Consider the following 16834-nt stretch of genomic DNA (forward strand, 5'->3'; position numbering starts at 1 on the left):
TCCCGCACCAAGCACATTGATGTCCGTTTCCATTTCATCCGGGAAATTGTGAATGAAGGGGATATTCTACTTCAAAAGATTAGTACTGCAGATAATCCGACCGATATGCTCACAAAAGTGGTTTCTGGGATCAAGTTCCAAGATTGTTTGGACTTGGTCAACATCTCTCGGAACTGAGCACCTTCAGGTGCAAGGCAGTGTTGATCGATCACTATGTTGGATAAGAGAATCCTCGCCAAGGTGGAGATTTTTTGAAGATTGGCTAAAGATTCGCCTTGCCAACTAGCCATGCAAGGCTGGCCATGTGAAGCCAACACATTGCCAACTAGCAATACAGCTTGCCAACCCTTGCCAACCGACAAGTCACAAAGGTAGACGGCCACTTTTGTGAAGGAACAGGCTGGCCATGTGCAAGGCCAGCCAACCTTTTTGCCTACTGTTGAGTGTATAAATAGAGAGGCCAAGGAAAGAGTTGTATAGAGAAAAATACAGTGGGTGAGTGAACAACTATCAGAGTGTTGTAATCTTTGTAATTCTTCCATTTCTCTCCATATAGTGAAATCCGCTGCCCATGGACGTAGGCGACTTGCTGAACCACGTTAAAACTCTTGTGTTATTGCTTGGTTGTGTTTCCTAGTGTGCCCCCGATCCCAACACTATTTTCAAAAGCCAGCCATGTTCTTTTGTGATGCTTGTGGTACAAAACATGAAGGCACCTCCTATCTCTGTACCACTTGTGGATTCTGGGTCAACCAGAATTGTGCTAATTCATTACCTGACACCATTAAACTCCTTAATCACCGTCATCCTCATCCTCACCCTCTTACCCTTATCTATTCTATTCCATGTGAATCTTACCGATCTTCGCCCATCTGCGCAATCTGTGATGAGCGAGTGTACAGAAGAAATTTGGTTTATTATTGTTCCAACTCTGAATGCATATATTTTGTCCATGTAAATTGTGCAACATCAGAGACTGAACATTACATGTTGACCTCTTTTTCCTTGTAACTCATTTTCTTCTTAAATGGTTTACTTTGTTTTTGATTTTTTCAATTATGTTTCATCATTGATCATGTGGTTTCAGAGATTGCAAATCAGAGGTTGAACTTAAAGATCTTGATCTTGATCTTAATCTAAACGACCTTAATCTTGTTGATTTGGGGATAACAACATCAAATACCAAACCATCCAGGTTGGCCTTCTTTTTCCCTTGGATTCTTTTTGTTGTCTCATTAGTTCTTTCTTTGTTATTCGATTACATTCTATTATTTTGTGGTTTCAGAGATTACAAAGCAGATACTAAAGCTGGAGTCCTCGTCCCTAATTCTATCACTTTGCCAGCGCCCAATGAATCTATTAATCTGATGGCCCAATTTAGCAAGGGCATAACATTACAAGGAAAGTATAAAGGAGTGACAAAGATCCAACATGTTAGCCATGGCCACCCATTGGTTTTTTTTTACAAGCAAATTGATGGTGAGTTGTGCTCTGGGAGTAAATTGCCCCTTTTGAATGAGGTGATGAGGAATGATGAAAAGTGCAATGGGTATGCACAAACCATTTCTGCTCCATTTTTTTATTATGCTGAATGTCACTTTTTTCTCCATGAGTGGTGTGCAGAGTTTATCCATTGAACTGCGACACTCGTGTCACCCAGAGCATCCACTTCTGTTGATCCCAAATTTCATCTATTTAGATATAGATGCTGCAAATTGGATAGCAGTACGTTTGTCTTCTGTTGTTTTCCTTGCAGATTCTTCCTCAATTGTAAGTGTGCATCCATACCACGCATTATCAGACATGATGCTCATAAGCACACCCTAGCTTTAAGGCAAAGATGGTCTGGTAGTTACGGTGCATGTAATTACGTTGATGATGGTTTTCGATTTGCATTTGTATGTGACCCTTGGGAAAGTCTATAGTACATTTTGTTAAAAAATATATGGTACATAGGAAATCAATGGCTAAGATTAAGCCACATCATTAAAAGTGACTTGCTGCTAAACAAGTCACTTTTTCATAGTTATGAGCCAAAATCATATTTTTTCATAACTATAATGAAATTGATCATAACTTAGTCATAACCACATCTCATAACCAACACTATTTTGTTCATAACAAATATCACATACTTCATAACTACATCTCATAACAAACACCATTTTGTTCATAACTAATATCTCACATATTTCATAACCATAATCACATATCGCATAACTGCATCTCATAACCAACATCACATATCTCATAACCTCTAGTCACATATCTTATAACTAATACTTTTTTTTTTCATAACCAACATTACATATCTCATAACCACTAGTCACATATCTCATAACTAACATCCTTTTGCTCATAACCACACCACTTTGATCATAACCAATATCACATTTTTCATAATTATTGATCACATATCTCATAACTATTCCTCACATGAATTATAACCACATCTCATAAGCAACCCCTTTGAGTCATAACCAACATCACATATCTCATAGCCACTAGTCACATATCTCATAACTAATAACCCTTTTGCTTATAACCACACCACTTTGATCATAACCAACATTACATATCTCATAACCACTAATCACATATCTCATAACCAAACACCATTTGACTTATAACTACACCACTCTGCTCATAACCAAAATCACATATATAATAATCACTAAACATATATCTCATAATCTTTACCCACTTATGTCATAACCACATCTCATAACCAACACCATTTGCCTCATAACTAACATCACATATATCATAACCACTAATCACATATCTCATAACCACTACCCACATATAGGGGTATAAATTTGGCCCACGAGCTCGTGGCACACCCCAGGTCCAGTCGCGCCCTAGGTGGGCCCAACTAGACCTGAGCCTAAGCCAACCTAAGACCCTAGGCTATGTGTTCTAAATCCTGACCCGACTCTAGTGTTATGGAGTGTGACCCATCTCGTGAGCTCGACCCAAAAATTTTTCCCCATCTGGCCCGACCCAACCCCAATGGCTCCATGTCCCCCTGTTAGTGCAACGGTCAAAAATTAAATTTTTTTTTTTAAAATAGTCATATAACTGTTAATTCCACCAACAACCAATTTTATTATTATTTTTTATTATATATAAATTAACCCCTCCCTCCCATGTCCTATAAATACCACCCATCTCTCATTTTATTTCTCACAAACAAATCTGTCTCTCAAACTCTCATTATCTCTGAACTCTCAACTCTCTTAATTAATTTTGAAGTGTCATCCCTAAGTGACAATTGCAATTGATCACCTATCTCTATTTTAGATTTATTTTTAGTCATAGTATCTTCATTAAATATAATAGAAATAGTAATATACAAATGATATTCTTTTTAAAATATCTATATACAAATATAGACATATATATATATATATATATCTATATAATAAGGGAAGAAGGTTTTTGAAAATGTATAAAATATGTGTGAGATACATTTGATATTAACGGTTGAGATGAATCTTAAGTTTATATCCACGGTTCAGATTGGTTAAAATGAATGATGATTGCCGCCTAAATATACCCACGTCTGATCCCATCCTCCCCACCTGCCCTCTCTCTCTCTCTCTCTCTCTCTCTCTGTTCTTCTCTTTTTCGACAGAAACAAAAAAAACCCCACCCTCTTCGCTACCAATGCTCCTCCTTCCTACCCTCTTCGCTACCAACGCTCCTCCTCCTCCTCCTCCTCATTCGTCACGCTCCTCTTCATCGCAAGGTAAGATTCCCTTACAACCCTTTTCGATTTCAGTATAGTTTTGTGGCTTTGATCATATATCCCGAAGAGTTGGGGCTTTGATCATATAACAGATTACTCATTTTGGTTTGTATCTCTTTTTTTTAATCATATAACAGATTACTCATTTTGGTTTGTATCTCTTTTTCTAAACCTTAAATTGATTTGTTAATTAAGGTTTTTTAGGTATTTGGATTGCTCTAAATCAAGTTTGTAAGATTTGGTTTAGTAATATGTGTTTGTTTCCCTTTTTTTTCCCCCTTTATTGGTTTATTTCCTCCTTCTCGATTAAAGCCATTGTTGAGAGCAACTGCCTAATTATTGCAGTTATTGCATTTTTTTGTTGGAACTTTTGAGCTTTTTTCCCCACTTCAGTGTTTTGGTAGGGTTTTCAATTGATCCGATTGAGAACTGCGAAACTGTGCTTCGATTGGCTCACCAAGTTCGCTCCTCTGTTTGCTCCTCTTCTCTCTCCCTCTCTCTCAAACCCTAGATTTACGCTCAGCCACCCAGAAATCATTCTCTGAAAAATACCATTTTGGAAGTCATATAAATAATGAAAAAAATTATACACAATTTTTTTTTTTATATAGAACGAAAAACTACTTCGTGAATAGAATAAATGAATAACTCAACAATTGTGATATTCAATTCGTGATATTCAATGAATACACAATAAATGAATAACCACTTCGTGATATTCAATTCAACTTTATTATGTTCTTAAGTCTTAATTCGTGATTTAATCATAATAAACGAATCTTAATTTTTAAACTTTCCTAATTGTTTTTAATTCTTTCAAACTAATATAATAATGCCTCCTTTTCTGATACAGGCTGCATCTGATAGACGAACTTGCCAACTTCTAGAAAGTGAGAGGGCCTATAAGAGTTGACTGACTTGCTTTATGTTATTCATTTACAATACATGGTAACTTTGTAAGGTTATTTTTAATTTTACTATTATTATTTTTATTTTTATTTTTAAATTTGATGGAGTATGACATACTGTGCTATTCAAGTTCGATTTCTGCATCTCGATTTCTGGTTTGTATCTCTCTAATTAGTATCTATTGGGTTCGATTTCTGTTTCATGCATGGCTGATTTCACCTCATCAGGATAATTTACTTTTGTATATTATTTTGGTCTTTTTAAAAATAATAATAACAATAGAGATTGGCCCTAATTATGCTTTGCCAAATCTTTACAATTTACTCATGATTGTCCATACTGTCCTATGCATCTCTCACTCATGCTTATGTATGCCTTTAAATGTTTAGGTGTTCATGTCTTCTATCATATTTAGGGATTGTTTAGGGTGTCCTAAATAAGTGCACTTTTTGTCTTTTTGGACTAAAAAATTGAGGAAGAAAATATGGATGTTTGGGTTAACTTTTTGACTTTTTATGGGAAAATGTGTAATACAAAATTGTAAAAATTGATTTTTGGGGAAAAATTAGAATTGGGGGTTGTGCAGCCGTAATTGTTGACTTTTGGTGAATAGTGTTAACTTTTTAACTTTTTGAGTAACTTTTTGACTTTTTTACAATATGCCAAACTTGGCCTTACATGCTCTTTTGCAATGCACTTGCAAACTGAATGTATGCATATTTATTTCCAATCAATTTTTTATTTTTGTGTCATTGCTGCAGTCTTTCAATTTAATCTGTAGCACCATGTATGTGCCTATTTATTTGAAATCTGATCTTCCATTGAAACCTTTGGTTTATGTTTGGATTTGGTCATTCCAGATTTTGCCACAATTGCTTTATTACTTTGGTGTGAAAAATGGTGTGGATTCTCTTGATTGGGCAACTATTGTTGTCTATACATGTGAAATGTTATATACATGTATAATCATTACTCATCCTTCAAAAATTCTGAAATGGGTTTCATTTTAAAAAATTATTGATTGATCGTTTTTCCAACTGAAAAACAATGTTATAAAGGAAATTGGAAAAAGCAAAAATAGGCAAAAATGATCTCTCTTTATAAGACCTATGTTATCCTTCCTCTCAAGTGGTGTCTACACCTGCATTTTAGTTGATGGGAAATAGGTATTGAATCGCTAATATGGATTACAAGCTTCCTTAATTTCCTAATAATCATGCAAATTTTGTTTAGGCACGTAATGGCACCTAAATTGTTATCTTGCTCTAAGAACACTAAACATCAGTGGACTAGCTTTAAAGTGTTCCATCGATGGTATAAAATATGTAGATCTGTACATAAATATTTCTGTGCATCAGCATCACTATGTGTGTGCTGTATGCCACATAAAATTTGTTTGCGTCACGTATATATCTACCTTTGCATGTCTATAGTTTATGTTTCAGGTGTGTAAGGTGTTGGACTTGGAACATTTCTAATTTAATAACTAGCCAATTCACATCTTGGAATATCATTCATTGTTATTATTATTTTTTTCCCTCTGATACATTTACCTGTGGCAAATTTACCTCTAAGCTATAATATTATTGATCTGGTTGGTTAATTCAATTCTTTCTTTAAATATAACAGGTATTGTAGGTATGAAAGTGCTAAACCCTTATGGCCCATGTTCAATTCTTTCATAAAACTAATTAGGATACAAGTCTGTAAATATGTATTTACTGTTAAATTCCCTTTAAAAGAATAAAAGCAGAGCTTACTGCTAATACATTGGTGAAGCTGTTCCTTAATTCCCATCAAGAAGGTTGTGATTGGGTGAATGTTTTGATTGGATATCCTTATCTCTATTTTCTTTTTTGTCTTTTTTCTTTTCGTAGTTTTTTTTTTTTTTTTTTTATTTTTGGTGGTGGCAAAATAAGACAAACTCATAGTCAGTGGCACACTTGGCTGAAATTGAAGAACAATTAAGTTATTGTTAACTGTAGGACTTGAATCAATTTCATGGAATGTGGATTGTTGTGGTGTTTAGAGTGTGAACATGATTTGGTGTTATGTGCACTCAAGAAATGGATGGTGGATCATATGCTCATTTCAGTTACTCAGTTGGAGTATAGTAATTAATTTTGAATAAATTTGCCAAATTAATTGGTTTTAAATTTTGGTGATGTTGATGTCGTGTGCTACTGCTGTGTGCTTGCTGTTGTGTGCCTAGATTGCTGCTTATTAAAAAACATCTCATCTGGTGTGTTGGTGGAGAAATTATTGTATGTGATATTCCAATTGAAGATACAACATAGAACTGGAAAATCAGAGTGGAGAAACAGTACAATTGGGATCTGAGACAGATCAGCGGTATGGTGTATAAATGAATCTTTTATATGTTTTATTACTAAAATACTTTTGTAGGTACGTGATCAGTTCTCTTTCTAAAGTCTTTAAACCACATCTCTTTCTAACGGAAACAAATTTTGATGGTAATTTGACAGGGCTGTGATGATGGGTTTAATGCTTCATGCAAATGCTAAACAGTTGATTAGAATGGAAAGGTATAAAGATGCATTGGAAGTGCTTCCCATGGGAGAGGTTAGTATCTGGTGGACTACATGCCAAAACAAAAAGAGTAGGTTTTTGTGATATAATTGTGCGTGGATAAATAGTCAATTTAATTTATGGCCTTCCATTTTTAGCTTGGGTTTTATATACCAAATTCAAGAACTACTCCAAATGATGGCCTAGAGGAGGGGTAACGTAGGGTGTTAGCCTGAGCTGCTTTCTTCATAAATTTTCCTGCAATAAGATGTTGATGGTCATCAATTTTTTTGATGTAGCTCTTCCTTGCTTGAGCACCCTTTGTTCTTCATCTTCCTGGAAATGTATATGTATTAATAATCAAGCTGACAGGAATTGAATTTTGCTGGTTTGCAAAAGATCTCACTGCAGAAGCCCTTTGTAGAAATGAGAATGACACTCAAAAGGCTTTGGATGATTTGACAAATCCATAATCTAATTCTGCCATACAGGTAAGTTATCATTACTTGAATATTTTCTTTGGTTGAGTAATCTCACATTTCTGGGTGTTTTTCCAAAAATGAAAAACATATGACAGAAAATGAAAACATTTGAGTATTCATATGTATATATAACCATAAATATTAAAATGATGGCCATTTTTAGAATTTTTCATTGTCTTTGCTTTTCAAAAAAACTAAAAACAGAAACACAACTAAACGGCTAGGAAAATTATTTGTTCTCTGTCACATATTGGGGTCATATACTATCCCAGAAAAATATATAGCAAAGAAGAAAATATACACATTTTTCCCAGATCTCATGTCGATTTTATCTTTAAATAGTGTTGGGAATAAATTTAAATTTAAATAGTGTTGAGAATAAATTTAAATAGTGTTGGGATTAAAAAATAAATTTAAATAGTGTTGGGATTAAATTTAAATTTAAATAGTGTTGGGGTTAAATTTAAATTTAAATAGTGTTGGGATTAAATCTAAATTTAAATAGTGTTGGGATTAAATTTAAATAGTGTTGGGAATAAATTTAAATTTAAATAGTGTTGGGATTAAATTTAATAGTGTTGGGATTAAAAAATAAATTTAAATAGTGTTGGGATTAAAATTAAATTTAAATAGTGTTGGAATTAAATTTAAATTTAAATAGTGTTGGGATTAAATTTAAATTTAAATAGTGTTGGGGTTAAATTTAAATTTAAATAGTGTTGGGATTAAATTTAATTTTATCAAACTAAAAAATAAATTTAATTAGTGTTGGGATTAAATTTATAATAAATTTAAATAGTATTGGGATTAAAAAATAAATTTAAATAGTGTTGGGATTAAATTTGTAATTTTATCAAATTAAAAAATAAATTTAAATAGTGTTGGGATTACTTGAAGAACCGACCTGATCAGCAGAATACGATGGAGGTGGTTTCGACCACTCAGTTGTGGTTGAGATTGATAAATTTAATTCTTATCTCGGATAGATATTGAATTTAATAAATAAAAAACCATATTATCAACTCAATCAACTTATTCATATGCGTACAACTTGAAACATGCGTGTTTATTTTCTAAATTAATAACTTGAACTCAGCTTTAAACAATTGTCACTAAAGGGCTTTAAACAATTGTCGTAGAGTATAATCTGTTAAATATATTTTTAGAACTGCATTTTAATCTTAATATTATTTACACCGTGCCTTTAGGCACGGACATACGCTAGTATATATATAATTTAACTAAATTTTAATAAAAATTATGTTGAAAAAAATTATCTATGATATGATTTTATTTTGTTCTACTAAATAAATTTTATAGCGACCCCGGTCTTTTCCCATTTGATTATTATATCCGGACTTAGGTTCCGTAGACTCTGTCATTGTATAATTGTTGTTGTTGTCTTTTTTTTTTTCTCCTTTGGAGTTATAGGATGTGTTGGGCAGGTTTGTTTCAGGTTGGTTGGGTTTAGAAATCCAGTGTTGCTACCCAGAATTTTGACTCTTCGCTCGAGCGAGAAGTTCTTCGCTCGAGCGATCTCTTTGTTTTGGTCCTTCGCTCGAGCCAGGGTTGTGTTTTGAGTTAGACCTGAGAGCTGAGGTTTTTGGCTCGAGCGAGCTTTTCTTCGCTCGAGCGAGTTAGTTCGTTCTTCGCTCGAGCGATAGTCCCTTGGCTCGAGCGTAGATTTTCTGTGTCTGGTCGCTCGAGCGACCAAGTCTTCGCTCGAGCGAGCCTGTCCAGCTTATATACGCAGCAGCGGGTTTTGATCAGTCTTTTTCATCTTCTTTTTGATCCCAAACCCTAGGTCCGACTTCTCTCTCTCCATACTCACCTTCTCTCTTAGATTTGATCCACTTAGGGTGTGTTTCTACCATAGATCCTTCATTAAAAAGATAGACTGAGTCGAGGGCTTCCATTTAATCTGAACATTTGGCGATTTGGAGCACTTTGGTTTTTGGGTATTCATCTCTGTCTTCTCCATTTGGGTTGTTCTCTTCGAGGTAGGGATTTCCTACTCCATTTTATAAGTTTTGATCTAAGTTCTGGTATTTTGATATGTTGGGGATACTTTGGTAATTTTGGGAAAAACCCTAGTTGTATTATTAAATTAATTTGTATAATTAATTCATGGAATTGGGAAAAGATGGTTAAATTCATGGAATTGGGGAAATTCATTGATTAAATGGCATAATTGGTTAATTTGAATCATTTGTCTATTGAATTGTTGACATAGTTATTTTCGGTTTAGAAATAACTGTTTTGGGCTATCGGTGGAGGATAGTCGTGATTGTTGTAGACATTGCATGTGGATTAGGAATAACTGAAACTAATCACATTGGTTAAGTCATTAATTTTGATTATTGCATTGATACAGAAAATACGTGTATTGATTGAGCATTGCATTTGCATATATTGTTTTGTGTGGGAGGAGATAGGGGATGTACTCCACGGTTTAGGGGAAGATAGGGGATGGACCTCTAAACCGGATTTTGTTTGGGAGGAGATAGGGGATGGACTCCATTAGCATCACTTTTAAGTGTGCTTATTTATATAGAAGTGTTTTTATTGATACAGCACTAAAATGTGTATCAAACTGGAAGTATGAAGTGTTTTGATTTGAGCTTGAGTCTCATTTGTTTGTTGATATTGGAGGAATGTGAATCTGATATACATAATTCATTGTGGTAAGTTTGGCCAGGTTCTGAGCCATGTTGATAAAGTTGGAAAGTAAAACGTGTCTTAGACAATAGTGTCATGAGACTGTAAAACGGAGTAATTGATTATCTTGGTTAACCATCTGTTGAATGCTATTGCTTTATTCATTGCTTATATGTGGTTTAGTATATTTCTACTGGGCTGTGGCTCACCCTAGATGGGAACATCATTTTCAGGTTCAGGTGATAAGTTACCTTGAAGGACTTAGCTTGGAAGGGACTTGGATTTTGAAGACTATCTTTAGTTAATTGTCTTTATTTATTAGTACATGTAAACATCCAAACCTAGGGCTTTTCTTGTATTGAGTTAGAACTCATCTTTTTGTATCCAAGTGTTGGCTTGGAAAGATGTAATCCTGTAGGGCATTTTATTCGATGTTACATGTAAAGCTTTTATTTAGTAATACTCTGATGAATGAATTAATAAATTGTTTTCTTTAAATAATGCATGTCAATGATATATATATATATATATATATATAATGGGTTGATTTTGAGGGCGTGACAACTTGGTATCAGAGCGTACCGGGTTTGAATACTTTGGGTACGTGGGAAGTGATTAGTATCACATTGGGTTCGTCTCGTTTGATAGAGACTTAGTGTAATGTTATATGCTTATGTGATAACATGTTTATGTGATTATGTGGGTATGGAATGTAGTTTCTAGGATGTTGATTGGACCCTTGAGTTTCTAGTAGTCTTGTTGGAAAGGCACTTGATCACTGCTGCTTCCAACCGGAACTATAGTAACGCATTGGGACTATCATTATCCGGGAATGAAATTCGTAGGTGCTTATGTGATTATGTGCTTACGTGGAATGTATTATTGTTTTCCATTGCATTAGGACGCGAGTGTTTAGCTTCGGCACATTTATTAATGTGCTAATGTCTTTGTTTCCTTTATTAGGATGTCAGGACGAGGACGAGGACGCGGTAGGCGTGGTAGGCCGGGTAGGCAGGAGGTGCCTGTGCTAGAGGAGATTCCGGCAGTTCAGGAGGGAATTGGCCAGGCTAATGTGGCCGAGCCAGTAGGCCAGCAGGCTATGGGCGCTTTAGCTCGAGAGATAGCAGGGGCATTCAGGGAGTCAGTAGGCATCATCAGAGCTGAGAATCAAGCTCGGGATGTTGCTGCTGATGCAGGACCTTCCTTTCTGAAGAGGGAGTTCTTCCGGTCTAATCCGGATGAATTTGTGGGTGATCCTAAAGAGCCGCTTAAGGCAGATGAATGGCTCGAACAGACAACGAAGACGTTTGAGATGCTTGGCATCGAAGACGAGGGGTTGAAAGTGACCTTGGCATCTTTCCAGTTGAAGGGGGATGCAGGTCAGTGGTGGAAGTTTACTAAGGGGCGTATAGGAGGTACGTGGGAGGCTTTTGTGAATGCTTTCCAGGAGAAGTTCTTATCTCCAGCAGTCAGGGAGAAGCTGCGAGACCAGTTTTGTCAGCTTAAGCAGGCGAGTTCTTCAGTGGCCGAATTTGAGGCTGCATTCACTAGTTTGTCCAGGTTTGCACCTGAGTTGGTGGCGTCTGAGGAACGCCGTTGTATTGAGTTTGAGAAGAAGTTGAGGCGTGGCCTCAAGCTGAAAGTTGGGGGAACTATGATTCGGGATTATGGGCGTATGGTTGATGCTGTAGCCCACATGGAAATCATGATGCAGGAGGAGGAGGAAGGACAGAAGGGCTCCAAGAGGAGTCAGGATGGTCAGAATGATGGTAGGAGACAGAAGGGTTTTAATCCCCAGCAGTCTCAAGGTAGCTTTTCTAGATCGACTTTTCCTGTACCGAGTGCTAGTTCGGGGAAAGGCAGTCAGGGAGACATTACCTGTTTCAAGTGTGGCCAGCTGGGCCACAAGTCTCCAGTTTGTCCTCAGAGGGGAGGAGTTCAAAGAGCAGCATCTTCTTCGGCTCGATCTCAGAGCCAGAGTCAGGGTAAAGGTCAGCCACTCTCGTGTTATCAGTGTGGTCAGCCAGGGCATATGAAGAGGTATTGCCCGCAGTTGGGTGTCACATCTGGTGCATCTGGTTTGAGGCCGATTCAGGGTCAGCAGCCAGCTCAGTCAGGTCAGGCCTCGAGGGCCAATCAGAGGGCTTCATCGTCTCAGTCGGTGCAGCAATCTTATGCTCCTAGGGTTGAGCAAGTTGATCAGAGGTCGTCTGGGCGCGTGTATGCTGTTACCGCGCAGGATCTTGTGCCAGCACCATCAGTTGTGAGAGGTACCTTCTTGTTTTGCAACTCGGTTGCTAATGTTTTGATTGATACGGGTGCATCTCATTCCTTTGTGTCTGCTGCATTTGCATCTGTTTTGGAGTTGGAGTTAGCACAGCTAGCATCTCCTATTTGTGTAGTGTCACCTCTTGGGGGTGAATTGATTTTGAAACAAGGCGTTAGGGGTTGTGATATAGAGGTTGATTATCATAGAATCCCATTTTCCTTTGTAGTTATGCCTATGGGGGGTTTCGATGTTATTTTGGGTATGGACTGGTTATCGTCATACCGGGCAGTTATTGATTGCTACCGCCAGAGGGTCACTTGTTGTACCGTGAGCGGAGAGTATTTTCATTTTCTGGGGGACCGGGTTGGTGATGTGTTGCCACCGGGGTATGTTCCGCGAGGACGGAGTGAGCTTAGTGGGCTACTTGCTAACCTTTCGATTAGTGAGGATAATGAGACTCAGATTGTGTTGCCAAGGGTGGTTTGTGAGTACTCGGATGTCTTTCCCGAGGATCTTGTTGGTTTGCCACCGCATCGGGAGATTGAGTTCTCTATTGACCTAGTGCCCGGCACGGCGCCGATTGCCATGGCACCTTATCGTTTTGCCCCAGCCGACTTAGTTGAGTTGAAGATCCAACTCCAGGAGTTGCTAGATAAGGGCTTTATACGTCCTAGTGTTTTGCCGTGGGGAGCACCGGCCCTCTTTGTTAAAAAGAAATGTGGTGCTTTGAGACTTTGTATAGATTACCGGAAGTTGAATCGGGCTACGGTCAAGAATAAGTACCCTATGCCCCGTATAGATGACCTGTTTGACCAGTTGAAGGGTTCCCGTTGTTTCTCTAAGATAGACTTGAGATCGGGTTACCACCAGTTGAGGGTCAGGGAAGAGGATATTTCGAAGATGGCATTCCGTATGCGGTATGGCCATTATGAGTTTCTGGTGATGCCATTCGGACTCACCAATGCACCGGCAGTCTTTATGGACTTAATGAACCGGATCTTCCGGGAATTCTTGGATTGGTTTGTAGTCGTTTTTGTGGACGACATCCTTATCTATTCGCCTTCTGAGGAGGAGCACGAGGCACACTTGAGGGTGGTGCTTGAGTTACTTAGAGCCCATAGGCTGTATGCCAAGTTTGGGAAGTGTGAGTTCTGGCTGAGAGAAGTCAAATTCTTAGGCCATGTGGTATCCGGTGAAGGAGTGTCTGTTGATACATCCAAGGTAGAGGCAGTGCAGGATTGGGCACAGCCTAAGAGTGTATTTGAGATCCGCAGTTTTCTGGGATTAGCTGGGTATTACCGTCGGTTTGTGAAAGATTTCTCCAGGTTAGCATCACTGTTGACTAGACTGACTCGGAAGGGAGTCAAATTTGTATGGAGTGAGACTTGTGAAAAGTCGTTTCAGGAGTTGAAAGTTAGACTGACTACCGCTCCAGTATTGATTATTCCAGAGAGAGGGTTGGGTTATACAGTCTATTGTGACGCCTCACGAGAGGGTCTGGGTTGTGTGTTAATGCAAGAGGGGAAAGTAGTTGCCTATGGCTCACGTCAGTTGAAAATTCACGAGCAGAATTACCCTACGCATGATCTAGAGTTAGCAGCTGTGATATTTGCCTTGAAGATTGAGAGGCATTATCTTTATGGTGAGAGGTTCGAGGTGTTCTCGGATCATAAGAGTCTGAAGTATTTGTTTACACAGAAAGACTTGAACTTGAGGCAGAGGAGGTGGATGGAATTTATAGAGGATTATGACTTTGAGTTGCATTATCATCCGGGAAAGGCCAATGTGGTGGCCGATGCCCTTAGCAGGAAACCTGTTGGTGACATAGCTAGTATAGCCATCCGAGAATGGGAGATGTTGGGTGCACTTGGGGAGTTTGATTTACTTCTAGGCGAATCCGTTGAGGCTGCGGCCTTGTTTTCTGTTATTGCACAGCCTTCACTTGTGACTCGAGTGTTAGAGGCTCAGAGAGGTGACTTTGAGGTAGAATATCTCCGTGAGAAGATTTCCGGTGGGAAGGTTGAGAAGGGTTTGACGGTGTATTCCAACCTGAGTGTGAGATACCGAGACCGTCTGTTTGTGCCGGAGTCTTGCCGAGAGGAGGTACTCCGAGAGTTTCATCATTCACGCCTTGCGGTGCATCCGGGAGGCACTAAGATGTATCGGGATTTGGGTCGCCAGTTTTGGTGGCGGGGTATGAAGAGAGATGTGGCAGCTTTCGTATCTAAGTGCCTTACTTGCCAGCAAGTGAAGGCCGAGCATCAGAGGCCAGCGGGTTTGTTGCAACCCTTGCCTATTGCCGAGTGGAAGTGGGAGCATGTCACTATGGACTTCGTTGTAGGTCTTCCGAGGACTCAGCGGGGTAGTGATGCTATTTGGGTGGTTGTAGACCGGTTGACTAAGTCGGCGCACTTTATTCCTATGCGCGTGAGAGATTCGGTAGATCATCTTGCCGACTTGTATATTCGGGACATAGTGAGATTGCACGGGGTCCCAGTGACGATCGTCTCAGATAGAGATCCTCGTTTTACTGCCAGGTTGTGGCAGAGTTTGCAGAGTGCCTTAGGCACTAAGTTGACCTTTAGCACGGCTTATCATCCTCAGACTGACGGACAGTCCGAGCGTACTATTCAGATACTTGAGGATATGCTTCGGGGTTGTGTTCTAGACTTTAATGGGTCGTGGGAGAGGCACTTGCCGTTGGTGGAGTTTGCCTACAACAACAGTTTCCAGTCTAGTATCGGTATGGCACCATTTGAGGCCTTGTATGGCCGACCGTGTAGATCTCCTGTGTGTTGGGCCGAGGTGGGTGATGCACCTCTGTTGGGTCCAGAGTTGGTGAGGGAAACGATGGAGAAAGTTGAGCTTATCCGTAAGAGGCTTGTTACAGCACAGAGTCGTCAGAAATCGTATGCCGACCGTAGGAGGAGACCTTTGGTGTTTGAGGTGGGTGATCATGTCTTTCTGAAGATATCACCTAGACGGGGTTTGATGAGGTTTGGGAAGAGTGGGAAGTTGTCCCCTCAGTTCATTGGTCCGTTTGAGATCCTTGAGAGGATTGGCGAGGCTGCTTATCGTTTAGCTTTGCCGCCGCAGTTGTCCGGAGTACATGACGTGTTTCATGTGAGTATGCTTCGGAGGTATGAGCCGGATCCATCACATGTGTTGGATTGGACCGATTTAGTGGTTGATGAGGATGTCTCGTATGAGGAGAGACCGGTTCGGGTATTAGATAGGCGGAATCAAGTTTTGCGAGGCAAGACCATCCCTTTGGTAAAAGTTTTGTGGAAACATCATGGAGTGGAGGAAGCCACTTGGGAGCGTGAATTGGAAGTCCGCGAAAAAATACCCGGACATGTTTATTAATTTGTAATCTTGTATTTAGATTTTGTAATATTGTTGAACTTAAGAGCTTTACATATGTCTTAAGTTGTAAAACGTTGAGTATGTTTTGGTAAATGGGTGTATCTTGAAACTTGCTTCATTATAGAAGTTTAGTATAGCATTGCATATGTTGATTACATTTCTGAGTGTGTTATATATATCATGCAATTGAATATGACATGGGGATTGCTAACATTGGAAGGAATAATGCATAATATTGATACAGGTTGAAATATATGTTGTTTTATATATATGTTGTGAGATGCCTCTTGATAAAGAGATGAAGTGACCAGTATTGGGTCAAGCTGTTTATTATTGTTATATAATATCTTTGGGAATTGAGAAAAACTTGTTTTTATAAACTTATGCTTAATTTCGGGGACGAAATTCTTTTAAGGGGGGGAGGTTATAGCGACCCCGGTCTTTTCCCATTTGATTATTATATCCGGACTTAGGTTCCGTAGACTCTGTCATTGTATAATTGTTGTTGTTGTCTTTTTTTTTCTCATTTGGAGTTATAGGATGTGTTGGGCAGGTTTGTTTCAGGTTGGTTGGGTTTAGAAATCCAGTGTTGCTGCCCAGAATTTTGACTCTTCGCTCGAGCGAGAAGTTCTTCGCTCGAGCGATCTCTTTGTTTTGGTCCTTCGCTCGAGCCAGGGTAGCTTCGATCGAGCGAGGGTTGCGTTTTGAGTTAGACCTGAGAGCTGAGGTTTTTGGCTCGAGCGAGCTTTTCTTCGCTCGAGCGAGTTAGTTCGTTCTTCGCTCGAGCGATAGTCCCTTGGCTCGAGCGTAGATTTTCTGTGTCTGGTCGCTCGAGCGACCAAGTCTTCGCTCGAGCGAGCCTGTCCAGCT

At 38.8% G+C, this 16834-nt stretch overlaps 1 protein-coding gene across 1 annotated transcript in view; it reads left to right on the plus strand.

Moving 5' to 3' along the window:
• The first annotated feature begins 706 nt into the window (after positions 1 to 706).
• The window catches only part of LOC114278915 (uncharacterized), a 28439-nt gene continuing 12311 nt past the window's right edge, over positions 707 to 16834 (plus strand). The window contains exons 1-8 of the mRNA XM_028221071.2: positions 707 to 954; positions 1088 to 1195; positions 1286 to 1433; positions 1624 to 1770; positions 5521 to 5609; positions 6947 to 7012; positions 7147 to 7243; positions 7348 to 7403. Coding sequence (XP_028076872.2) covers positions 707 to 954; positions 1088 to 1195; positions 1286 to 1433; positions 1624 to 1770; positions 5521 to 5609; positions 6947 to 7012; positions 7147 to 7243; positions 7348 to 7403 — 959 coding nt within the window. The remainder of the gene's footprint in view (positions 955 to 1087; positions 1196 to 1285; positions 1434 to 1623; positions 1771 to 5520; positions 5610 to 6946; positions 7013 to 7146; positions 7244 to 7347; positions 7404 to 16834) is intronic.

Source organism: Camellia sinensis, chromosome 3, assembly GCF_055761805.1.
Source record: "Camellia sinensis isolate YWXY chromosome 3, ASM5576180v1, whole genome shotgun sequence".
In the NCBI taxonomy this organism is placed as follows: Eukaryota; Viridiplantae; Streptophyta; class Magnoliopsida; order Ericales; family Theaceae; genus Camellia; species Camellia sinensis.